Here is a 27346-nt window from a genome sequence, read left to right as displayed (position 1 = left end):
TTCCCAAAGCGGTGATGCAGAACAACCAGCAGAAGAGTAGAATGTGAGAGTAATATAATACTGTGTCTGACATATTAGAATGGAGTGCAGGGGGGATGGGAAAGAGAGTGAGCAAGAGACAGACAGAGAGCATGGGGTAGGCAGACCCAGCTGTGCACTGGAACTGAGGCCCACCGAGCCATAATTATGGCTGGATTAAGAGAGGCTCTTTCACCATCCTGCCTGCCAAATATTTTGTCCCAGATTAAGACCCAGCTGCAGCACCTCTAAACAGTGCATGTTGGTCAATAGCTGCTCAGCAACCTGGCAGTGTTCCCCGCAAAAACACACATCCACGCTCACCACAAGTCTGAGTTGCACAAGCTTAAGCTTTTTAACAATGAAAAAAATACACAATGCAGAAACAATCTGATAGTGTTAAGGATTTTTTTTTATTGTTTTCTTAAATCTCAGTACCCAAGGGCAACATCATTCAAAGACAAAAATCATTCAACATTTACACATTACATATTAGCAAACGTGAATGTCTGTTTGTGTTCTACACCGCTATTATATAAAATCAATATAAGGAGTATTTTTCGAACCTGTACATTCAGTTTATTCGGGCTTCTAATTCTCTGAATCTCAAGCAGTAACGTAATTGGTTTTTCTGCCCAACAGTATCACTGTTCTTCATACAGTACATGCGTAGGAGGTGCTGTGTCTGAATCATCCCTGGTAAACCCGTTCCAGTTCCTCGGCCCCCAAAAATACTGCGTTACCTCCCAATGGCGGCTTTAGAGAGAGGACTTCAGAACCTCAAAGAGCTTCAGGGCTGACTCGATGCAGCCGTCGAAATTGGAGTGTGTGAAGCCGTCGCCCCCGCACACCAGCAGAGGCTTGGCGAGCAGTGTCATCTGCCCCGGGCAGTCAGCCACTGATCTTGTCACCTAACGACACAATTGAGCATACGCTGCATTAGTGCTGCACTAACGATCCGGCTTCCAATAGCTGATGCAACCTTCACGTTGTGCTGCTATTGAGTGGGATTGTACGCTACTGTCCCAGATACACTGTGCCTACATACAACCTTGTAAAGCCAGTTTTATAGAGCTGACTCATATATGACAACATGTTTGTGTGCTTTTTACCGTGATATGGTAGATACATTTAGGGTGTACAATCAAGTAGACTCAAAAATCTGACAATATGGGCATAAATGATAAAAAAGACCGGAAAGGAAACAGGATATTCAAGACCAGTGATACATCAATTAATTTAAAAAGTGAACAGGAACAAGATGCATATGCTCACTTACTTGTATATGGTTTGACCACATGATTACACCATACCAGCAAGACTGGTTTTAATCATAGTTTCAGTATGTCTGGGTGTAGGGTGGGTCTGGCTTAGCATGGCAGGGGCTGCTCACTATGTTTTACATTGGCTTAGGAGAGCACACATATTAGCAGCCTGATTACAAACCTGGCCCAGCAGACTGAAGCAGACGGCACGTGGCTTTGCCAACACCTGGTTGATGGGTTTGACTCATGCCTACACTGTGGAGACGTTTCAATTCAGCGCTGACGTGTACGTTTATCTAACAAGGAGTCACATATAATCATATGATGGTCTTGTGATAAAAGCTTTATAACAAATGGGCTTGTTTATTAACCCATCTTATCTAATCTGCAGGTCATAGTGTTAATAAATGGGCAAGATAGATTAAAAATCCAGGAAGGAAAAAAAATAATTAAAATCTCTCACCTCCCAGGTCAAAACTCTATCATCTTGAAGCCTTTAATGCAACCTAAGGTACTTGAATCTACTATTGGTTCAAATTCACCAAACAGTTCATCCATGGTAGAGTCAAAGTTGATCTGGAACCTAACCCAGGAAAGATGGGGAATGTCCAGCGAATGTGTCGACCTCCAAAAAACTGATTGAAATGTTGGTATACCATGAGTGAAACCTGTCAATGGGAACACACTCTATGGGGAAGGCTAAACTTTCCTGTTGCCAGTGTTGTGTGCCAGATGTTATATAACATTGCAGAAACTCCCATAGAAAGCTAGGAAACGGTCCCAATTTCTCCCTATAAAACACAATCCACCCACTTGCGGATGAATCTTTACAGCGAATGACCTGCCCCCCCTTTCTGTTGTAGCTTGTTGTATATTTGAATCATGTACTTCAAATAGTTGCTGTTACAGTATGTTATGGGTATATTGGGGAAGAAGCAGTTCTCCTAAATCCTAATTTGAGACAACATCAAAGTAAACATTGCTCCAATCCATACTGGCTGCAACAGAAAGCAGATCAACTGCTCCTTCTATACAATGTTTAAATCATTATGCAAAAGTGGTGAAGTAAAAAATAAAAAACAGTGTTTGTTAATGAGAACTGGGAGTAAGCACATATCTCCTGAGTTTACAGTCTTATTGCTGAGGCTTCTGTTGGCCCCAGAACTCTTGATAAACATCAAGGTGCAGTGCACTAAAGCCAAGGAAAAATATCATTTCCTTGGGCTTTTAATAGGCATCTACAGACGACATGCTATTATCACTGCCTCCAAAAAAGAGTTTTGTTTTTTTTCCTGCCCCCTCTTGTAGCTCTAAATGGTAATCTGTATGTAAATCAAATGATGAATTTTCCGGCTGAAACCTGACCAAGAACAAATTGTTTGGTTTACTCAAGGAGTAAGTTGATATTAGCAAGGCTGACCTCCTCCACCTCCACCAATGTATTTCGCTACACTCGTCGCCAGATTTCAGCAGAAGAGAGACAGATATTCAGAAATAGCTGACTTTAGGACAACTTTACAACAATAGATTTCTTAGTACAAGCTATTAAAAAAAGATGTAAATATAAACGAAAACCTTCAAACATGCTGGAAATTCATCAAAAAATAGCTGACAAAAACATGAACCCTTTCATAATCCTCAAAATATGAGGATTCCTCTGAGCAGTTTGTACACATGAATCACTCTCTGTCACATAGAGATTGTGTATACATGTCACAGCATGGAGCAAGTCACTGTGCTTGTGACATTTCCTAAACAAGTCACACGTTTGAATTGCGATTATGTAATTTTTCTCCATTCACTTCTCTCTAAACGTCTCTCGACAGCAAGCAACAGCTGAAAGAAATTCTGACATTCTGTTCCCTGCAGGAAGGACTGCAGAAGGGACTGAATTACCATTTTCTGAAAAGCAATTAAGAGATTTTTTTCTAGCCATTAAAACCTCTAGGCAGTAGACAACCCCTCTGACACATTCATACATTGTGTGTGTGTGTCCAAGAGAGTGTGTGCAGCCCAGACAGGCCTTGGCCCATTCTCTGGCCTGTAGTGAGACGTGGGCTCCCACACAGATGTTCCATGTCCTCTGACCTTAAGCAGAGGCCCAGTGCTATGTGTGTCGCAGAGGAGCCCGGCATGGGGGTGGAGAGAGAGAGAGAGAGAGGGAGTGCAAAAGAGAGAGAGAGAAACAGAGAGAGCGTGCAGAAGTGTGTGAGAAAGGGCGCACAGTGAACTACTGTAAGTGTATGTGCGTGTGAGCCAACTGTGTGGGGGTGAGCATGTATTTGTGAATGTGTGTGTGCGTGTCAGTAAGAACACAACTTCGCTGTATGTCTCAGAGAAAACATCTCTGTGCATCATTAAAGTATAATAAAATGCATTTTTACTCCAGCCCTCACCACTCTGGCCTGTAGCCCTCCATTATGCTTCACTCTATTAAATATGAATGCTATTCAATGTATAGCGCTGCAGCTTTTCATTAGCAGCATTTCAGCGTGTTTGCAGGGGGGGCTACAAGCCAAGGCCTCCATCTTTCTTCCTTTTTTCAAAAGTGACCATAAAACTCCAAGAGGATTTCTGCAAGAAAAAAAAACTTCCTCTTTTTAAGAACACGTTTTGCATGGTGATGAAATTGCATGATGGACAACTATATAAACTGCACACAGCAATATAACCTGAAATAAAATTTTAAGCAAAATTTATCACATCTTACTGATATTAGTTCTTCAGTGAGCCATAGCTATTATGAAATTTATTTAAATACAATTTATAGGTAATTTTTGCACTTTTTCCAGATTGCATTAAGAAGTGCAAAAGTATTTGAAGCTGGCTATGATCCAGGGAACTGATCTCTAGTCCACTTAAATATGGTACTCTGGGGTTTGGTTCAAGTGCAGCAACCATCTGTTTTCAGGGCCAGGCATCTGATTGGTTCAATTTGCCTTGTTAAATTCCTCTACAACATTTCATAAGATTTATTGAAATAGAAACAAAGGATTTGGATTTATTAGTTAATAAAAAAAGTAACATTTCACAAATTGTACAAATGTTCTGTACATATCTGTCATCCTCAAACAAATGAGCCCAAAATCCACCCAATATTTGAGTCAAGAGGAAACATAAATCGTCTGTGATAAAGTTGACCAATTTGTTATAAGACATAAACAAATGCGGGATCACCTGAGAGTATCTCCATTTTTGGCACTTGATGGTCTCAGGTTCAGGGAAGCCTGGCAACACCATCTGCAGCTCTTGTAGGATTATGGCCTGAACTTCCTCTTTTGCCTGCTCCAAGTGCTTCAAGCCAAAGGGCACGCTGGTGTGCACCACCACAGAGGGACCAAACTCTTCTGACACTGAACACACATAGAATGATCAAACACAGCATACATTTATGAGCCTTTTTTTAATCACGTGTACAGTATATTAGTGCAAAGGAAAACCTGTCACAAGTCAGTAAGTTCCTCAAGCAAACTCAGGCTCAACAAACAAAAGCAAGTTATTGGGGAAAAAGAGAAAAGCTCATTCATTAAACTTAGTATGGGGAAGCTACACATACCAGAATGAGCTTATAAGTCTGATTGCTGAGCAAAGAGTAAAAGATGGGCTGAAAATAGTACAATTATTTTCCTGAGAAAAAAAAAAATTGTAACAGAAAGACAGGGGAACCAATTTAATGGATGACCCAGTGTTTGCATCGAGCGGCATCCTTTTTAACAAACGTCACGGTCAACATTTGTTAGACAAATACTCTAGTGAGTAGAGCAGGTTAGTGCAAGCGTGGTGTTTAACAGCTGTTTATGATGGCATCCAGGCCATGGTACACAGTGATATAATCATGGGCATGTGAAAAACCACATGAGCTAATGCCTTACAGACACAGTCCCTCAGCACAGCAATGACCTGTGCCTTTTGGCCAGTCCTGATTTATTAGTTAATTGCGCCATGTAGTCATTTCTCTAATGGCACAGTTTTAAAATGCACATATAACCTGATTTGGTGGAAATAAAGCTTTATTGTGCTCAATAAACATGCCGGATGTTTGAGCAGCTGGAGATGCTGTGGCCTCTGAAGCGGGACGGGTGATGCTATTACCCACCCTTGATGACTACCTGGGGAACGACGGATGCTGCTAAATACAAACAAAATGGCTGAGCGAATCTAAATACTGAAGCCATCGGCAGTCACAGATGTTCGATTCACTGACTTTATAGTGACTCATGACAAAGCGCTTTTCATTTTATACCACCAGTTCAGTAAGACCTATGAGATTTGCTCACTAAATGTTTGAGGTCGGACTTTTGCAGGATTCTCCGATACGAGCTGGAGAACGGCCATTAGGTTAGAGGCATGAAGGCAAATGAGGAAGTGACTTTCTTCTGTTTTTCAAAGTCAGTTATTCTAATCTGCTGACGAACTTTATGACAGCAATATTGGAGCTAAACCTATAATGTCATTTCCACATTAAAGCTTCGACGTGTTGGCTAAACTTGCTGCTCCAGTGAAATGGTGAATTTCAGTGAACAGGATTTAGCACAAATGAGTTTAGAGCCAAGATTGGCACAAAAGGACTGAATCACTGACCATTTCAATAGGCTTATCACCAGGTTTAGTGTGCACACTTATCAGTATGACGGCAATTACCTCTACCTTCTGAATAAGAGAATTAATGTCAACACATTGCAGTTGCAACATAGCGGGGGAGTCACTTGCTTAGGAACTTAGTGTCAAACAACCCAGGCACGTGGCACAAAGCCAAGTAAAGAGGAGTGGAAAAGAGGGAGAGACAGAATGAAAGACAGAGGGGCAGAGGGAAAAGTTAGGGAGTGTGTGTCTGTGTGTGTGTGTGTGTGAGAGAGAGAGAAAGAGAGAGAGAGAGAGAGAGAGAGAGAGAGAGAGAGAGAGAGAGGTCACGGTGCGTGGGCAGAAGGCTGGCACTATGCCTGCTGGTTGAGTCACTTATTTGTTGGAGTGGGCAGCACAGGTCACAAAGTTCACAGGGTGAGGAGAAGGCAGGCATTGCATTGCAGAAAATATCTTGCCCTGTAGAATGATAAACTGTTTCGTATGTTTCCAATGCCCAAGAAAAAAGGACAAAGAACATTTCTAAAGATTTTCCCCTAATAAAGAATTCCAAGAACATTCAAATTCAAACTGAAGTCACTCCACGTCTCAATTCTTTGAGATTTCAGTATCTTAGGGTCTCGATTTGTTCTGAGTGTTCTGAGAGATTTATTTTAACAGTGAACAGAACAGTCCAAAACAGAACATAATGATCACTGAAAATGACCAACATGAGTAAGTTTATCTCAAATGTTAAGTCTGTAATACAATGTCACTCTGACTTCCTGTTTCAGAAGGAAAATGAAGATATGGAATCCATTAAGACAGTTAAGACAATTAAGAAGCCATTTCATGGAGACTTTAATGACAGATTAAATCCACTGATGTGTTTAAGGTGGTGAATGTCTGTGATTTTTAGTGACAAAACATAGCATCAGTATCAGGTCTCACTACTCTTAACTATGATATCAGATATTTGTATGTGTTTGGAACACAAATGGACTTGGGACAATTGTGAATCGGATATTTTATGAGTAATATATCACTGCTAGATTTAGAGCAGCTAAAAATTAAAGGCTTTTATTACATGTGCTGTACTTTAGTCTTTATGTGTCTCAGCAATTTGAGACATTTAAAAAAAAAAAAAGAGTCTACTCTATGAACTCCTACTCCTAAGATAAATACATTACAGCGATGAAAGTGGAGATTAAAGCGTATAGCAGTAGAGAGGCAGAGGAGGATAGCAGGGAGCCGTCCAGCCTCAAAGAACACTGCACAGTCCAATGCAATATTCAACATGCCCACTAATTATGTTGGTGCCTTCAGAAGCATGGAGTAAATAAGAGGTGGCAGGTGTGGACGGCCTTGTGATGAGTCTTATGCACCTATACACTAATTAAACACAATTTCTCTGCGCAACATACACATACACGATTTTGTACAGTGTGAATTTATCAATTACTGATTAGAAAAAGTATAAGTTTATATTTATTTCCTGAAACAAAAATGATGAGTTTGAACTAAGTGAAGCTTAACAACATGATCTAGTGCACATGAAGGAAGCGGGTCACACGGCTGGTCAGCAGCTAAGCCAATCACAAATAGAGGAAATCTCTCCTTCACTCCATCCTCACACTGTCTCCATTTTATCTCTGGCGTGTTTTACTCCTGTAGTTCTTTGTACATGAAAATGCCTAACAGAAGCAGGGTTGACAGGAAGAAGGATGAACCTTCAATTAGACAAAGATGGTCATGTGACACATGTATTAAACATATTGTGGGAAAGTATGAAGAATATCAGGGGGATGAATATTGCAGGAAAAGGAAGGAGACACCCAAGAAAAAAGGACATGCAGGACAAGGAAGACAAGGAAGTAGTGGGAGAAATGATCTAAAATGCTCAGTAAGGGAGCTAAAACATGTAGAGTGTGTCACGGAGATAGAGAGAGAGAGAGAGAGAGAGAGAGAGGGGAGAAAGAAAAACTGAGGCACTGACCTAAATTGCGCTTTTTATCATCTATAGCGATGTAGCGAATGCAGGGATTATTGAAGACATACTTGGCCACCCAGGGGACGCCGATCTGCACGCCGGCTTTGTAGAAAAGCCCCAAGGCGTAGCGAGAGGAATAGCTGACATCCTCTAGTTTCAGCCTCTCACTCTCACTCAGCACTATATAGTCACAGATAGATAGATAGATAGATAGAGAGAGAGAGAGAGAGAGAGAGAGAGAGAGAGAGACAGCACAAGATCAAGACATCTGCCAGCCTTTTCCATCACATCACTTCTCCACTTATCCTGTCAGACAGCTGTGTGCTTGAGGAGCCTCCAGGCCTTCACTAACCAAATAAGAGGAAGTGTGTGAGTTCTCTGTAAGTTGAGTCTGAAATGTGTTGCAGAAACCTTTACACAGAAATCAATATTACAGCGCCACAGGGGCACTAATTAAATTTTAAGGAATATATATCTGTAGACTCCAGGTGCATTCGGCCACTTGAGGCTCTGACTGACGAGCTGTAGTACAAGAAGTATTTTATTCAGTGTGCTACATGGGAATCTGGAAACACTGAGGTTTATCTTTTAGATGTTTGTACTTTTCGCTTCTTCTTCTTCGTCTTCTTTTTTTCTTCCTCTTTCTTTTTCTTTTTCAGAAAGCCTGTCCTTGTTTCCGGTCAGGAACATCTGTTGTTTATTGGTCCAAGTAACTCATGCTTGGCCTGGCTTTGGTCGTCTACCCACGATTTCTGAGTATACCAAAGGTTAGAGTTTACTCCTGGAGGAGAGGATACTCAAACTCCAATGCTCCCCTCCTACCACTGGCAATGTAAAAATGTGCAGAAAGTGAACAAAGAGCCTCAGGAAAGATTATTAACCAAAGCGCATCCTCCTCTCATGCCGACTTGCAGATGTTTCATGAGCATGCTAAAAATAGTGAAATACAGTCCAAACATATCACGAGGCTTACAAACATGTGTGAATGTTCAAAAGAAAAAAAGAATAAAAAAACAAGTGTTGCTTCTACAATGAATCAATAATCATATGAAACTTTTTTATGATGTGGTTGGTGGTTTTGAACAACAACAAAAAAGAAAATGCCATGCTTCTCTTGTATCTCCACTATAGGGATCCAGATGACACCAAGAACACATACCTTCATCTTCTTTCTCAGTAAGAAGAAGATGACAGCCAAAATCGACAGGACACATTCTTGTCCCTGGACCTTCTAAGATTCTTTTTTGCTATTGCATTGCATCTGTGGTGAATTATGAGCATGTAAATGTGCCCCTTGGTACAGAGAAATCTGCTGCTGCATCTGAGCATGGGGAGTTTGGAAACAATGCAAACCCTGAGGCTAGAATTCATAAGAAGCCTTTTATCTTTTCTTGTGGTGAAGGAATCTGGTTATGGAACATGTCAATTTTTGCACAAATGGCACAAAAGACCTTAAAACACTGGGTCCAGTGAGAAGAATATATACATATATCTGTGGTTAATATATATAAGTGGTTAAGTGCCAAGGTTGAACATTGTCTGGCTGTTTTAAATGAATCCATTCATCATAACCGATGCATCTACCTCTAAATGAATGGCTCCATAAATGATTATTTGTAGTTGTGAATTGTCTGTCTTTATGAAGTCAGCCTGTAGAACTGTAGCAGGGGCTTTTCATACTTCTTACCTGACTTGTTCATGAAGGTTTCTTCTTTACATCATAAAAAGGATCTAACCATTTCTCACCATGGAGGCCACTCAAGTGGTTGTTCAGTCCCTGGTCACCTCTGGACTTCTGCAACTCACTCCTCCCTTGAGTACCAGTTGCATGAGTTGTTTTCTTTCTATCTCCATAAGTTCTCTCAAACAAATCCATAGCTGCATCCCTCCAATGCATCTCGTTAGCTGCTTACAACAAATTCGAAAAGCTGATGCTTGCCTTAAAAGTCTAAAATGGATCAGCTTCTACCTGCCCGAAGGCACTTATTAAACCATTGTACCACATTCACTGTACCACATAGATCTGACTCACCATCTCTCAAGATACAAGGAAGACATTCATCGTGCATCTTCTGTGTCCAGGTGGTGGAATGAACTTTCTCTGGCTGACCGAACAGCTGACTCACTGCCTGTCATCAAACAAGGACCGAAGACCTACCTCTTCACCAAATGCTTAAATTAGCATTGATTAAAAAAAACTTGACTAGTGTGCTACTGTTGCTGTCTAGCAGGGTTTTACCTTGATGCTATTCTTAGAGCCTGAGCTGTTTGTACTAGAGTGAGGAGGTGTCTTTGCTGGAGAATACAAAGCACTTCTGTAAGTCACTCGGGATAAGGGCAAATGCAAATCCCCACAAGTTCCTAAAGATAATTGGAACAACCTAACAGACAAATTGCTTGTAAAACTGCATGGAGCACTGAAACAATTGTAAAAAGGAGATATTGATGTTATACTTATTTAGATTTGTTACATTACTTGAAAGAGGATGAAAACCCAAAGCTTAGATTTGATTCTCAATGTTTATTGACTTTTAATGTTCAATGCATTTTTCCATTTTTTTTTTTTTTTACAACACAAGTTGGTTAAGATGCCATTTTATGAGTTTATGCTGTCTAAACAGGACCATCCACTTCATCGTGTGTCAGTCAGAAAAGCTAACATGATTGAATGGTGTCTAAGAGCAGGCTCAACCTGTGCCTCTTCTGCGCTGAACTTCAACCACATGCCACATTTAATATAATACAGACGCAAATGAAAGCGTCTGTGAAGGCGTCATTTCTTTTCAGTCAGATCAAGGATTACATATTTTACATTTTCATTTTTAACATATCCAGATACCCTTGGGATAGCAGAGAGCTTTGTAGTTTCAAAAAGCTCTAAGAATACCATCAAGCTTCTCTCCCGACTTCATCAACACTTATTTTCAGATGTTTATTACATAACCAGATGTACCTGGTGTCATGTCCCTGCTGAAGAAAAGCCACAGGTTGATTTATTTTAACTTAGACCTCTGTAGGGTATTCACGCTTCTCTTGTAATGTCTAAGTTTAGGATTTCAATAAAGGAGTTAGTTCAATAGGAGTGTTAAAAGGCTCATGAAAAGTTTGATCCAATCCAGTGCAGTACAATTGAGAGCTGAACCACAGCTACAGAGATCTTAGTTCTGCACTCCCCCAGGGTGGTGGAAGAAATGGCGTTCCAGCAGTTTGTTGTAGGTGGACCTGATGGAATGGTTTGCATTTTTCCAGATGGATGTTCAATTGCCTTCATCTGGAGGAATATTTAGCTCTGCTGCCCGTTTCCTTACACAGCTGTCCAACAGGTGGGGAGCACAGTTCTGCACCGAGAGGAACACTACTCTCTCTGTTGGTGGTTTTTCTATACAATCTTCATGGCTCAGAACAGTGCAGAAACACTTTATGTAGAGCTGTGTAATAGCTGTGCAACTGCATGTTGTGTAGTCTAGGGGAAAATGCAGGTAGGTGACTAATTTCCTCCACAGGGTAAGACAATATTTCAGCTGTTTGTCCACATAGTCAAGTGGTTAAGACACTAAAGGTTTGTTGAGAAACAATGTAATTCTATGGGGCTGAAGTCTCAAAAAAGCCATGATGACACTCAGAGCACAGGGAATTCTTCCAAATTTACCCAATAAGAAAGTGGAAAGAGAACTCAAATTCATTTGGGACCTCTGACAAGCTCTGAAACAGAGAAAATGAGCACAGCCTAAACCTCAAGAGTATTCACATCCTGAGGTGCAGAAACTCCCTCACACACCTTACAGTATATCTTTTTCCTCTTTGCACGCTTGTCACGCCAGACCTCTCAGGAGTGTAGGAGCCTGCTCTGTGTCTGCCTATACTTTATAAATTTGCCTTGTACGAATGCCTTTAACATTCACACTCCTCTACACATCTTGGAGATATTCTCCATCACTGGCTGAGTGTTTACACTTCCTCTCTCACACACTTGTGCTCACACACAAGCTAACATGTGCTGCTTATGTGTTCCCCATTGGCTGACTGGCAGGGCTTCATTTCCCCAACCTGAAAACGTAAACCATCGCTGGCCCCTGCCGCAAGAATATAAGTCCTTCACATGTCCGAAGAGGAGAGTGACTACATTAGAGAATGTGTGTGTATGTGTGTGAGATGACAAGGTTAAAGTTTTCCAGTATGCAGCTCGGTTGCTGGTTCTTGTTGCCCCTGGATCTTTGATGTGGGGAACGAGTGTAGGATTTGCCTAGGCCTAGCGTGTTGACATAGCGTGCCCTGATCAATGCAGGCCATAGCATACACTCAGCTGTGCACTCCAGCATGGGGGAAGCAGCTGCTCTCTCTCTCTCTCTGTCTTTTTGTGTCTCTCTCCCTCTCTGTCTGTTTGTCCCTGAGCCTTATATACCCCACAGCCAGAGTACTGCATTGCAGAAAAGCTGCACTTTTCCAAGTACAGTCAATGACAAAAGCTGTGAAGTGCACTAGTTCATAATGTATCACTGCTCAGACAAGTTAGAGGAAGATGTCACAGTTGGTAACAAATGAGTCGCAATTCAAAAATGAAATCAAGAAGTTATATAGAATACAGAAGTTGCACTGCTGGTCTCATGTTATAGCATGAGATATGAGATTTCCTCATAAAACTTCCTCTCCAAACATGTGCCTTTAAGTGTGTGTGTGTGTGTGTGTGTGTGTGAGAGAGAGTGTGTGTGTGTGTGTGAGAGAGTATGTGTGTGAGTGTGTGAGTGTGTGAGTGTGTGTGTGTGTGTGTGTGTGTGTGTGTGTGTGTGTGTGTGTGTGTGTGTGTGTGAGCTTGAGTGTTAATCAGAGGTCTGCGAGGTGAGGTAAAATTGAAGGTATTAAGGTCTGCCTTCAACCCAGGTAGAAAAACAAAGCTGAATTACACACAAACAAACACACAAAAAATTTAATAGAATAGTGCCATGTCTGGCTGACTGTATTTTTTGAAGACAATGGGTTTGAGAAATATGGCATATAAACATAATTACATTATATTATAAATATAATAATTCATCATTTGCTTCTTTACAATGCAATGAATAAGCTAGAGATTGAACTTTTTTATAAGGCCTCATATAGGTACGGTTCAGAGACTAGAGTTTTATGTTTGCATGCCAGGTTGGTAACACATTATGAACAGTGTTGTCTCCTCCCATCTGGCAGGGGCACAACAATAAAAATGTTATTGTGAAACATGCTCTATGGCTCACTGGCAAGCAATGGGGTGCAAAAGAGAGGAGAGAGAGAAGGGAATAACAGCACAAGGGCGTTTTCTCACAAAGTTCATCTTCTGGCTAACTACTAGGAAACCAAATTTCCCTGGTTGCTTAAATGTCCTCTGAGAGAACACTTGGGATGGGGGCGCAGGCTACAGAGTGAGTAAGTGCCTCCTACTGTAGAGCGTGCTTTTCCCCCAACACAGGTACCTCTCTGAAGCAAATGTAACCAGAGGTCATGGTCGGAAATCAAGCCATAAGTTTGACTGTGATGTTCTACAATATGTGGTGAGAGAGTGAAAATGTGGTGATCTACAGTATGTATCCCTGCATGCTTTTGGAGGTGTGTCTGTGGTATTATGTGGAGTGATGTAAAGTTTAAAACACGTCATATTAAAAAAAAAAAGAAAAAAATCCATGATCGATATAGTTTACGTAGTAACGACTCTCAGATCACTGGCTACAATCCCATTCCACTGGTTTGACTAAGCAAAACAAAATAAAAGGAACTTTAATCTTTCAGTCGTACTGAAGGTGCACAGTACACATGGTGAAACAGTGACAATTTAAAAGCGCTACCCAAAACACAAAGGCAAATGATTATTTTTGAATGCGGCTGCATGATTTATGTAGGGTCGGTGTTGTTCAAGGAAACATTGTTTTAAGGGAGCACACCAACTCCCATGTATTTTTCATTGTTCCCAGGCCGAGTGGCCTTTGTTGCTATCCTCAGGGACTCAGTCCACACGGCAGTGCAGCATACTGGAAATCTATTTAAATAGATTTGCTTGAGAGAACAGCACCATTTCACAATTTATGATCTCTTTTAGATCTTTAAATGTTGTTTTAATAGTTGCCTAAGACGTTCTGGAAAGCATCCTAAAAATGAGAATGAATATTTATAAACAAATATATTGTGTCGGAAGTTGTTTTTCTAACTTTTAATGCACTCAGTGAACTGTGACCAGCATTAAGTAAAGCATTGTTCGGGACAGGGTGAACTGTTGCAGTGTTGCATAGTTAGGCCCAGCTTAAGTCAGCTCAATGGGGGAGGAGAAAATGTGCGGGTGTGAGAGGGCTGTCATTAGCAAAGATTCCTTACGGACCCTTTTTCAACACCCATTTGATCAAATAATATTTGACAGTGATGATATACATATACGTTTGGGACAGAACCCTGAATTACTTTTCCAACTGCACATTCAGTCAGGTCAAATTACTGGCTGTGGGGCTGATGAGATCCGTTCAGCACCAAGCCAGGCTGCGATTTCAACAGCCAAACCACCTGGAAGAGAAAACACTTTATTTCTTGTAGCCAATTAAACGGATGAAGACCAGCATCACAGATGCCTCCAAGCTAACCTTTGGCAAGCAGCTGCAAATCTGAAACGCTGATAAAACACTACTCTCATTTATTAGATACTGACACACATATAGCAAAAGCTGGGCTAACTTTACTTGAAAGAGGATAAAAACTCTGAACTCACATGAAATATGCTGAAAGAAGACCTTTACAGTACCAAGTTCAGCAAGTCTTTCTCAACAATTAAGACTCTGGATTGGATAATGACTTGTCTTTTGAATGCCATCATAACATAAATGACACAGGAGGAGTAACAAATTGTCCAATGTGCAACTGTACTGAGAAAAGCGATGGTGCTTTCTGTATAAACTAAAGCAGTTAATCAGCACAGTTATTCAGTGTTTAAACACTCGTACCATAAAAGTCCCGTGGACTAAATACAGAAGAGCTTCCTTTTAGAATAATAAATAAAACTTTTCTTTATTCCTTAATTGTGCTTGCATAATCCTACACATTTACAAGAAAGTTTATTAATCTCTTCACTTAAGAGACTTATATATATATATATATATATATTATATATATATATATATATTTCCTCATCCTACAAACAGGATGCCTTTGTGTAGGCAGGTATAAGGAGTTGGCATGGTTCTGATGTCAGCTAAAATATCTAGATGGGTAAACATAGCTGCTCACAGGCAGGATTATTTCAAAGAAAGCTCAAGTTTAATTCAGGACCAAACAGAGACATTTAGGGCAGTGACCTGAGGGCTTCACCACTGACGTCAAGCCGCATGCTTTATTTTAAGCAGCTGGTCAAAGGTAGCCTGTTAGACAGGCCCTCTTTACAGAAATGTAATACTGACCTAAGAAATATTTCCAAAATCCATATTACAGGACATCTGTCACCTTTTTAATGAATAAATCAGGAGCCCATTTTATCTATTTGCACAGCGTGTTGACCAGTGCTGCAGTGGACATTCAGTGATTGTCTATCGGAAATCAATATGTCCCATTTCTGACTCCAGACTAATTCAGGCAGCAAATGAAATCAGCTCTACTGTGACAAGATCAATTTAGTTATCTAATTTACAGTAACTTCATTTAGGTGCATTGCATTGAAGACTTGCCACTCCAAGTCAACTAAATCAAGCCAAATTTTAGTGTAATCACACAGCAGTTTAAACCATTCAGTAACCTGTTTGAAAGTGAAATCCGTTCCAATGGTGGCCCAAATTTGCTGATGTGTGAGCAGTCAGGCAAAGCACACATTTATATAGTTGACATTTACCTAAGAAAAGAATGTAGCAAAATGTGTTTCCTCAGACACATCTGACTAATTGTTGCAAAGACACACTTTGTTCCTGTATTTGAAAACCAAAGCACTCACATCTCAAGGGACTGATTTTTTGTCAGATGACTATTTTTAGGCGGTGACCATTTTATTTTCCTAGCATGCTTAAGTGAAAGAGGGAGTGCATGCTGAAAGACATTAAAAAGAGAATTGACACAAAGTGTAAAAGCTGACATTACTCATAATAAAAATCTTTTTGGCAGTGACAGCAGATCCATCACGTTATCTAAACTTTTCCTTGCCTCTCTGTCAGAGAAAAAAAAAAGCCTTCCTTAAGAAGGAAATCAGACACAGGTTTTTCAGAGGTCCTTTTAATTCAAAGGGTGATTCAGTGCTGAATCATCTTCCATTCTAATCCCAATACAGATTAAAACTGTGTCCTGATGGAAGGCGTTTGGTTCAGATCTGATCTGATCCTTGTTGTGCTCCAGTATAATGCCGAATCAAAGATTTGCAGGAATAACAAAAGAAAGGAGCAGATGACAAAGTGATTTCAATTTTTTTTTACTATTGATAAAACATTTGTGTGCTACTATCTATCTATCTATCTATCTATCTATCTATCTATCTATCTATCTATCTATCTATCTATCTATCTATCTATCTATCTATCGAGAAGCATTTAATAACTATATTTTAAATAGTACTTTCTGAAACTTCATTAATTAATAATTTCATATTAAAGACATTCCTGCTGTAATTAATATTGACATTACCAACCGCTCCATGTAATCGGTTCAATCAAAAACAGCAGAAATAAAGGATTATAATTTTTGTTGCAAAACCTGTAGCACTGGTGCAGATTGAAATGCCACGGTCATCTCAGCCAGGCTGTCAGTTACACAGGTTCCTGACTGGCCCTTTAAACCTGTGACTTCCTGCATGCCTATTGAATGGTGTAACTAGGGCTCTAAAAGCAAAACAGTGACAAACCAGAGTTTATCTGTGCTTTTATAACGTCTCATCAGGTGAGCTATTACTCTCGCAGTGTTTGCACAGTAATGCGGTAGCCCTGTCTGCCCACAAATACGAGGTTGGACATGTACATATACTTTCATGGAATTAGATGAATCATTATGGCAGTCGTGTAGTTTTATTAGAGTTTGTACACAGACAGTGGCAAACTGCAGAGAATAAATGGCAGACTGCATTACCAGTCATGTAGAAGAATTTAAAAGGTCACATATCTTATTACATTTTTTATTAGCTTGCTGTGAGTGGTAGTTCTGTGGACAGAGATGTTTTGTCAGTGGGAGAGGTCCGAAGACTTGGTCAAGGTGACAGGAAGTTTACTGTAACTCAAATAGGCGCTCTTTACAAAAATGATGTGGAGAAAAGCAGCTCAAAACTCACAACACACAACTAATGTTGATGCAGATTGGCAAAAACAACAAAAAAGGACATCAGGTTCCACTCCTGTCAGCCAAGAACAGGAATCTGAAGCTGGGTGTTTGGAGATAAAAAAGACCAGGCGAATTTTTTAACCTTTCACCGTCCAGATTCAGTGAGTCTGTGCTTTAAATTTTAAATTTGACCTTTCATCAGCTTAGAATATTGCGCTTTTTAATCTTTTCTGATGGCCACCTGATCCTTTGTTCATGTAAATATGCAATCATATACATTCATTCAAAATTCATAAGCCAAGGCTAAAATAATATCATCTCTTGTTCCTGTCATAAGGTCATTAGACTCTAAACTAAACATTACAGTAAAGATTGCATTGTAAAGAATACCTAGACTGTTGAGTCTTCTAAACTGCTGAGATAGAGAGCATCCATTTAAATCCAAGAAGCCAGACAGCACAGGGGGAAAAGTGGGGGTGTGTGTGTATGGGGGGTTTGAGCCATACATCTCTGTCAGGAGTCAGAAAAAGGATTACATCATGCTAGATTTAAAAGCAGGAACGCCAGACAGCCACACACTTGACGGGAAACAAAAAGAGACTCCCTATCTTGGAGGAAGATGATGTAACTCGACACATTAATTGTATTCCAAGGATGGACTGAAGCTTGAGGTAATTGGTTGCAAAACGATATGCTCGGATATTTATGTATGGCGGAGGGGACAGAACGGCTATGTTGTAAGCACACTGCATTTTCCCATCATACCTGTTATAATATCAGCTGATAAATGCTTTTAAATAGTAAAAAAAAAAAAAAAAGTATGGTACTTATCTCATAGTCTAGCCCCAAATTGAATAATGCAGCCAGGCAGACTGATTACCAGGCATGAGAGTTGGCCTGACAAAAATAGAGCTTAAATTTCATTACAAATGAAGAATCGTGTTTCTCAGTATCAGCAGAGTTTCAGGGCTGGCAGGAGGATGAAGCTTATTTGATGAAAAAAAAACATGCTTGACTGTTGGGCACATGGGGTACACGACAAAAAAAAAAGATATAGCAGCCATTCAAATGTCTGCAAAATGATGTCATCCGAAAAAAAAAAAAAAGCTTAGATGTTCTGGGAGTTCAGTGCAAGCTCACAGTGCACGGGAAGGCTGAAGCAGTCAGGAAATACAAGAAAGAGCTTGACAGTAGGAAAGGGTGTGAGCTCACCATCACTCAGTGGCTGAGCGGTCACCCGAGGCACAAGGTAATGAAACGGCTCTGGAGTTCATGGCTGCTCATCCCCTGGACAGATGAAAGTGGTAAAAGGGATGTGTTCCCTCCATATCCACACATCAAGTCATACTTTATAGTTGCATAAAAAAAATTATTCTGGGTTCAAGATCCGCAGAAAAGATATCCTGTCGCTTTGGATACAGTCACCAGGACTTGGAAAGGTCATCACTGACTTACATACAGTAGAATGTTAAACTAGTTAGTGAGGAAACAGAAAGTGATAATCTTACAGAAATGTCATTAGGGTGTTTAACATGTTGGAATAAAAAAAACAGAGAGCAAATATTTGATTTTAAATATATTAAAACCACAACGATGAATACTTTTGGAACTAGCACAAAACCTCAGCAGCATGGCCTGTTAAGTTTTTCTAGGCAGAGACTTAGCTTCCTCTTTTACGTCTTCTCTGGCTCTAGCCACAAAAGCAGAACTAGCTCCTCATACGCTCCACTGTACTTGACAAGCTGGACGTGAATATCGTTTTGTAACGGTCATGCTATGCATTACTGCATTAGCTGTTGTAAATTACTTTCTCTGGTCAGAAGCAGATACAGATTTTAACTATTTTAACTTTTACCAAACAGGTCATCAGAACAACGTGTGTCAATCCCACAGTATGAGTTAAACATATTTACTGTAGGTGTGCAAATGTTTCCTGACTCAGTATCCCGAGTATGTGAATGGGAGAAAAAGTGGAGTCACCACAAATGAGGCTCTGAGGTCTGAGAACACTCAAATGTTCTTATGTCATTCACATTCACCCAAACTGTGCCAACTCTTGCAAAAGCTGCATTCTGTTCACTTTTGTTCATTTCTGGCAGCTAGAGGAGAATGTCAGTGACAGCATGCATTTAGGCTTAACCATGAAATAAAAGCAGAAATTCGGCAATAAAACGATGAAAAACATCCAAACATTATGGAGAGAGGGTAGATTCTGTCCAAAAAAGCAAACAGAATCCATCAGGGATTTGGCTGTAGCTGAATGCATTAAGGTTTTGGCACTGTAATTGGCATGGCTCAGTGTATGAAAAGACACCTCTCCCCTGAGCTTGCGCTCCAGGAACCGAGTCAAACCACTGACCCAAAATGTTCAGTTATATATTACGGGGAACAAATAGAGCCGAGTCCTGCATTGATTTACATCAGCCGTGTCACAGCCCGGCAGAGTTCCTCGAGTTCATTCATCTTTTGCAAATGATACACAACCATATTTCCTATCCCTACACATGGAAATCCATTGGAAGGGCCAAAGTATTAGAGTAAAAGATGTAGACGCAGCTCTGTAGGAGTCTCAGGCTCTCTGCACGCAAAGTACATTCAATAATTTACACAGAGGCCTCTCTCCAAATGTCACACTGCGCTGTGGAGAATGGAACGATTTATACAACATTCAAGTTTTAATTATGTTCACATTTGTACAGCAGAGATGGTGTAAAATTGATGGTGTTCATTTAAGGATTAGTGATCCTACTATTTCACAGTCAGCTTAGAAAAAAAAAAGAGCAACTTAATGGTAACTCTAAATCACAAAACCGGGGATATAAAACAAAAATGAGCTACCTGCTGAAGTGTCATGTTTGAAAACGAAATAAAACAACGTTGAATTTTATTTGAAGTCAGCATGGTGGTGCAGCAGGGTTCCTGGATTGATCCTGAGCTCAGGTTTCTGTCTGTGTGGAATTTCACACGTTCTCCCTGTATCCATCAGGGGTTTTTCTAGCTTTTCCAGTTTCCTCCTACTGCTCAACAAAAACATGCTGGTTAATGGGCTGGCTAGTCTAAATTGCTCAGGTGTAAATGAGTTGTAGGGAATTATCAGTAATTAGTGACATGTTAGCATTGGTTATTAAAAGAAGTCTATTGGAAGATTTCTTTACACCATCTTTTTTCATTTTAAAAAATATTTCAAACCCATTGGTACCTCTTTTAATTTCTGTGTTATTTTATGCTATTTTTGTCATGGCATCCAAGTGCACTGCTTAGCAAGATCAGGCAAGGGAAAAGGAAACCTCTTAGAAATACTAAGAGGTGAAAAGAATCACAATTAGTTTTTTTCTGTATGATGATCCACATGTTAAAAGACACACACACACACGCACACACACAATTTCTTCGAATACAACCTACATATCCTTTGCAAAGCATCCCTTGAGCCAACAATTCAGTTTGAGGCAATGAGGCACTATTCAGAATGACATAACCTTTTCAATCGATCGTGGCACTACAGTTAAAAAAAAAAAAAAAGGTTACATAACGTTAGTACCTAAAATCAACATTCTTTTGAGATTTTTCAATATTTTGTTAAGGAGGCAGGAAGTGTGAGTCATTTTTTTGGTGTATATCTTAAATCGGTGTAAATTGTTTCCAGATTGCATCTCTGTGACTTTTTAAACATTAAGGCTTCACACCTGGCTGCTGCCCCCAACTGTCCACTGTGTGCCACTGCAAAACTGCAACTGGGTGACATCATTCCTAGCACAATTCACTGCCTGGGAATATCTTCCACCAGCTTTCTACTGCTACATTACACACATGAATGTAATCCGTAGCATGTACGGCTGTAATAAAATGCGTATATATCAAGATTTTCTCTTATATGGATATCTTCTTATCCACTAACACATGTCCTGTCTAATTAGAACACATGAATGATGAGCTTATAGATTTATACACACACCAGAAGGATTGAAAGGACAATGTGTAGTAAGGAATGTACAGGAATGACTCCAGGAATTACAGCAAACGTTAACGTACAACAAAACAAAGAGTAAATACCTAGATAGGTTGAAGGGGGTTTAAAAAACATGAATTGACAAATGACCATATAAACCATTTATTTATTGGAGCTTACCAAATGCTAAATCACCTATTTCCTTTCAAGACAAGTGATGAATGAACACAAAAGCAGGAACAATTTAAGCCATTATCTCTGAATCTTAAGTGTCTCTGCTCAACAAGGCACCAAAGATAAACTGAAATGACACCCTGCACCATCGCCCTAACCATCCTCCTCCAGCTCTCAAAGAAAATGTTTACTGAGTATTACTAGATGTAAGATCTATGTTTAATGCTTAGTATAAATGCTGCCTCATGACACTTATACTCACAGTATATTTATTTGTCGGTCTTTTCACACTCATTGCACAACATGCCATTTCCACTGACACTTCAGATATAAAAGAGTTCTCTACTCTATATAAACATATCCTATTCCATTTGATTATGTATAATATTTTAGAAAACCCTGAACCAGTTGTGTGTACACATGCCATCTGAGAGATTTTACTTCTAATAGATTTCCGAATACAGTTTAATATACTTCCTAATTTCTCCACAACTTATGCTGAAACCCCCACACATGTTCTGTAGCAGTAATGACACAGTCTTCCGTCTCCATCCAGACCACTTTACATGAACTGAATTTTTCAGCAGCTACAGCCTAGTCGTTTGGGATTGTGTCAACAGTGTTGAAAGAGCAACTGACTCTGCCCTTCTTCTCCTCGATAGCAATTCCACCACCGTTTTCAGCTGTCTTATTCCATTTTCCGTCCACTATCTAATTTGTGATTCGGCTCCCCCCCCTACTTTTCGCTCCAGATGCAATGACATTCTGCTCGCTCCTTCCATTATGCACTGTTTCCCAGAACCACCACACACCCCAGAGGCCCTGGCCTTCTTCCCCTCCCCATTTCCATATTTGGCCTTATGGACTCCTGTTTTACCATTTCAAAAAAGTGTGTTGGATTTAGGACTTCATACTGCGAATACAAATTTGGATGCCGATGAGAGGTTTGCAGTGCAGCCAGACAGCTGGAGACCAATTTAAAGATGCAGCCAGAAGGATCCAGCACTCTCAGCAGTCCAACTCCAGCCTCTGGGCAATCAGCTGACTGTCAGGAGAGGCAGGAGAATACATCTGAAACCAGGGACTAATGGACACAAGGTCTAACTGCCATGTGTGACCTTGCCACTCAAAGTGATGGATTGCAATATTTGTATAGTAATAAAATGGGATTATTGTATGATATTGTTTCGGAGGTGCTGGAAACAGAAGGCATTTTGTCTCAGTGGGATGGGTGAATAATGTACCTTCCAATCTGCAGATGACAGCATTGTGATGTTTGTTCATCCAGTTAAGGTTAAAATGAGGAAGTAGTTTCAAAAGAAACAGGAGTTAAAGGATAAAGGTTCCTCATCAGCTGTGCTAGTGAAGTGTTTCCTAATGAGCTGTACAAGGTGGAAAAATTCATTCTGTCAGATTCCAAAGGCTGAAGATGACTCTGCATCTTATTAATTTCTTCATTTCTTTATTACTAGTACAGTACTAACAAGTAACAATGCCAACAGTATCATTTAATACCGTGTCCAATACCTGAAAGGTCCTTAATTCTGCTGAAGAATACCTGGCCTGAAATCATTATAGGGCTTTTTTCCAGGAAATATGATAAAAACAATCCCTTGAGCGGTGAGCAGTGATGGTTGATAAAAAATACAGCATATATAGTAATGTACAACTTCTACTAGATGAGTAAGCATAATGTATATGGTATATGGCGTAGACTTAGTGCACATATACGTCTGCTCATTTAATCCCATTATCATTTGGAAGAAGCACAATATGTAAAATCATACAGATATTGTTCAGGAGTTTCCATTAATGTTCACATCAAACATCAGAAGAAAGATGTGGAAGAAATGTGATTTCACTCACTTTGACCATTGCAAGGTTATTAGAGCCAGAAGGTCTGGTGTAGAGACCACACTGGGTTCTGCTTTTTTCGGCCAAAAAGAAGAAAACGAGGCTACAGTGGGCAGAGTCTCACCCACAATAAGACAATTTTCAAGTCTTCAACCTCAATGGATTTTTTGTGTGTTTTATGCAAACCAAAATTTGTACTTCAGTACAACTTTCTGACTTTCATTTCAGTACATTTTTTTATCTTTATACCTCCACTTTAAACTGCTATAATTTTGACACATACACCTTCTAATTTATCATCACATTTATAATGTATATATACCCTTTTCCACCCCTGTTTATACAAACATATACATAAATAGTATCTAGTCATCTACAGAACTGCTATCCTAACAACATTTTTAACAGTAAGCACAATTAGTACAGAAATGTCTTTACTGATGTATGTGCATGCATCATGTTTAAGGTACTTACAGGAGCCAATGTCTCCTTGTAATTGTAGTATCTGTGGGATGGGCATAGTTAAAACCACCACATCAAACTGCTCTGGTGAGCCCCCTTTCCGGTGCACCTCCCACGACAGGCCTCTGTGGTAAATGTGGGTGATTTGATGACCGAAGAACACCTCGGCTCCTGCGGGGGTGCAGAGAAACAAAGTTTCCCAATATTTTTAAGATACAAGATGAAATCAAAACAGTGGAAAGAGGAGGACTGTAGAAAAGAGAACACAAGAGAAGTCATTTTCATCACACATGTTAATAGTTAAACATGCTAAATTACTCCTCTGATACTGAAACCAGAGTAGAAAGCGCCCACGATTATAACTCAAACCATGAAAGGCTTAGACAAGCAGCGGTGCATGTGAAGGCGTATCTGAGTATGTCGCATTACATACGATGTCTGTATTTATATTTTTGCAAAGAGGATAATGGACTGTAAAAATATACTTAAGAACAACCACATGCGCTATGGTCAGATAGTTTGGCGATGATTCTAATGTCTGAAACCTTAATATCAATATGAGAACTTGATATCAAATTTCTATTGTTAGTGTAAAAGGAAACTTAACATTGTTTCTTCACACACAATGTAGCCTTATTATAAACTACATACAGATAGAAACGATGTATAAAAAATATAGAAACAATGTTTTTGGGTCTTTGTTCTTGCACATTCAAAATATCTAAACATTCTACACCGGCTATTAAGTCAGAATTAAATCAAGAATATGAAAAGAACATCAGTTTATGAACTTCATGATCTCAGCAGCCATAAATCAGTGTACACAGCCGTGCCAAATGGCCCTTTGCTCTCCTTTTAGGAAATTGGACATAGATTTTCAAAGAAGTCAAATGTTGATTGAATAATGTATAAAAGTCAAATTTGCTTTCAGGCAACATAGAGCAGGGGCCAAAGTACATATGTGGTTAAATATGAGGCGCACACACACTAAAGTGACTCAGTCATGAAATTAATTATATGCAGCACAGTGAGAACAGTGTCAACATTTTGTTTCTGTCTCATTTTTAAAAAAAAATTAAATAATAGGATTTATTACAGCAAACATCTGAGCGCCAACCAGCAAAATTCTATAAATAAAATCAACTGGCCTGTGATTTATTCAATAGCAGTTAAGCCCAGATTTCAAGTCCAGTATGATCTTACGTTATAATTCAGAGGAAATGGCATACATTACATAAAAATACAAGCATAATCAGAAATATTAGAAATATAATATAGCTCCATTTCTGTTTGTATGTACTAGATCTTTTATCAGCTTTTCTGGTTGCTCAACGATTCAAACATTTCCAATAGGGAAACCATCTGCTGTAGGATTCTCCGATTGGGACTAATCAATGAATCCCATAGAGTGCTAGGCTTTTCCTTTTCCTCTAAGACTGAGAGTGTTTATTTACAGCTGAGGAACACTAACCTGCCTCTTTGAGATAGTGCTTAACAATGGACGACATCCCAGAAGGAGTTACATAGTGTTCAGTGCCTTCCTCCATTGCCATCATGCCCACCACTGTGGCCTCAAGGGGTTTCAAAACACCATGCGTTAGGAGTTCTTGATAAAAACTAGACAGAGAAAAAATACAATTAAAAATAGTGCAAGATTACAAGTAAGAAATCTAAAATAGTTTGAAAAGCTTAAAGACAGAGACAGTACTACCTTTTGTGAATTTTGGAATAATAAGGTGTGGCAGTGATGTACTGAGCACCGAGATCCACTGTGCAAAACAAATTATTTGGATTTCTGCTTGTAGACATTCTTCCCCCTGGAACATGCACAATTATATTTTTATCTCAAAACTTATTTAGGATTTAGGATTAGTAATAAGTGGTTTAAGACTTTTGCTAGTTTCCCAGTTACAAACAGCTGCCTCAGAAAAGCCACCCCCTTGAATAACCACCACATTGTTCACCCCACCAAAAAAAGAAGGTTCATTTTCATAAATAAGCACATGCTGAAACTATACTTCCATTTATGTTTCCCTCTTCCACTTATTTTCAGTTCACACATCCTCATCTCAAATTTTTCTTCCTTAAATTTAGCCTTTGACTCTTATTTTGCAATCTGTCATCTACATAGAAAAATAGGCTTGAGGTTAACGATGATTGTGGACGGTGACAGACAGGCTCACAGGAAATGGTACTGAATAGTAAATAGCTAGATAATTCATTGTATTTGTATCACAGCATCCAGCATCATGGGCAGGGTTCGTTTATTAACATCAGCTGATTGAGCCCTGTCATGCAATGCTAACCTGGTCTCCAGTGATCACCTTTCTGAATGTGTCATCCTTCTTCATGTAACACACTTTAATATACATGTACTATACATCACCTGGTGACTTCTAGTGACACTTTGGAATCATTGTGGCACACTTTGCAACTTGATCCTCTTCATGTATTTATTAGCCTGTTTGTGTGGTGATTTTTATAGCAAACTACATTCTGCAAAAAAACAATCCTTCTTGTGTTGTTTTTACCTGCACTAAGACTGAGTGTGAGGGAAAAAAAATCATTTCATTGATGATTTTAAATGCAAACACAGCATTAATGCTGTGGCGCCCCGAGGAGCAGTTGGGGGGCTCGTGCCTTGCTCAAGGGCACCTCAGTCATGGCCGGCCCGAGACTCGAACACACAACCTTAGTATTACGAGTCAGACTCTCTAACCATTAGGCCACGACTTTCCCTAAATATAAATCACTATTGTCACTGTTTCATGCTCGTTCCACTGCCTAACAACAGAAACATAAAGATATGCACTTGAGAACAGCTTTATTGGGAATTTAGCTGTGTTCAAATTACAACCAGCCAAAGCAGAGTAGAGGAGGGAAGCAAACAGTCAGACGTAATAAGGCTGACGCTAAGTGACGTGATGGCGTCACGATTATACTAACGTACGCATGACGTCACCCAGAGACGGTAGTTGTTAAGAGTGTTTTGAGCTAAAAAATAAATAAATAAATAAAAAAGTAATAAATATAATAATAAGAATAATAATAATAAATAAAAATAAATAAGTAGAAACAATAATAAATAAATAAATAATAAGTAAAAATAAATACATAAATAAAGAAAAGTAAAAAAAAAGGGTTTTAAGCTAGCATTATCTACATTAGATCCGCAGCTAGCTAGTCAAATACCGTATGCTACACGTACAGCGTCATTCTTTATAAAACACACTCCCCACACTAGACACGACCATCATCTCATTTCATACTGGATGCATAATAAAAACGGACATTTTCTGACCTGCTCCCCTCGCCTTGTCCCACACCACTATGTTGTGTGGGTTAGCTGTTCCCCGGCGCAGGAGACACGCACACACGCCTCCTGTCAGTCCAGCTCCAACTATAAGCACTCGGGACATACTGAGAAAGAAAAGGACTCAATAACAATATAGTTTATGCTGCCGGCTTGACCATCTTAAATAAATATAATACCACAAACAATAAAATATAATACCCTGTCTCTTCCACACTTATATGTTGGCCAACTAAAACTTTCCCCTAGTTCACAATAGACCTTCATACAAAATACTACAAAAGACTACAACACTATGTCTGTTTGCTTGAAATAAAATAATTTAAATTCGAATTTCGAACAAAATTATCCAAATATGCACCCCATATTTTAATTAGCAATATGTTGTGTTTGTGTTTTTACACTGTGGGTAGCTGGTGTCTCATTTGCCCTACAGGGTTTCTTACAAAACCCCGCCCCAATGCAGGATTGGACAATAGCTGCCCGCTCCAAACAGACAATACGTCAAACAGACCGTCTGTTAT

The 27346-nt window shown here is 39.6% G+C and overlaps 1 protein-coding gene across 3 annotated transcripts; it reads right to left on the bottom strand.

Annotated features, from left to right (window-relative positions):
* Positions 1-409: 409 nt before the first annotated feature.
* Positions 410-27248, bottom strand: rnls (renalase, FAD-dependent amine oxidase). 3 transcript variants are annotated; one of them, XM_027137679.2, is made up of 8 exons: positions 27225-27244; positions 26811-26929; positions 25221-25326; positions 24981-25126; positions 23522-23680; positions 7840-8013; positions 4461-4636; positions 410-929 (listed from the first exon to the last, which is right to left on the bottom strand). In XM_027137679.2, exons 2-8 carry the CDS (start codon positions 26926-26928, stop codon positions 777-779), a joined length of 1032 nt encoding a protein of 343 aa, XP_026993480.2. In that variant the 5' UTR covers position 26929; positions 27225-27244; the 3' UTR covers positions 410-776. The 3 variants fall into 3 exon arrangements, with proteins under 3 accessions (XP_026993480.2, XP_026993481.1, XP_026993483.1); XM_027137680.2 differs by lacking the exon at positions 27225-27244 and adding an exon at positions 27024-27218; XM_027137682.2 differs by lacking the exon at positions 7840-8013 and having other exon boundaries at positions 27225-27248.
* Between the last annotated feature and the right edge of the window lie 98 nt (positions 27249-27346).

Source organism: Tachysurus fulvidraco, chromosome 8, assembly GCF_022655615.1.
Source record: "Tachysurus fulvidraco isolate hzauxx_2018 chromosome 8, HZAU_PFXX_2.0, whole genome shotgun sequence".
NCBI classification, from domain to species: Eukaryota; Metazoa; Chordata; class Actinopteri; order Siluriformes; family Bagridae; genus Tachysurus; species Tachysurus fulvidraco.
Note: the sequence above shows the minus strand (reverse complement) of the source record. Positions and strands in the feature narration are given on the sequence as shown.

Bases quoted from the DNA above. Each gene is read 5' to 3' on its own strand.
- rnls (XM_027137679.2), bottom strand. From the start codon at position 26,928: ATGTCCCGAGTGCTTATAGTTGGAGCTGGACTGACAGGAGGCGTGTGT. The intron at 25,327-26,810 runs GTCAGAAAATGT...TGCATGTTCCAG, and splicing joins GGACAAGGCGAGGGGAGCAG to GGGGAAGAATGTCTACAAGC. The intron at 25,127-25,220 runs GTAGTACTGTCT...TTCTCTGTCTAG, and splicing joins TATTCCAAAATTCACAAAAG to TTTTTATCAAGAACTCCTAA.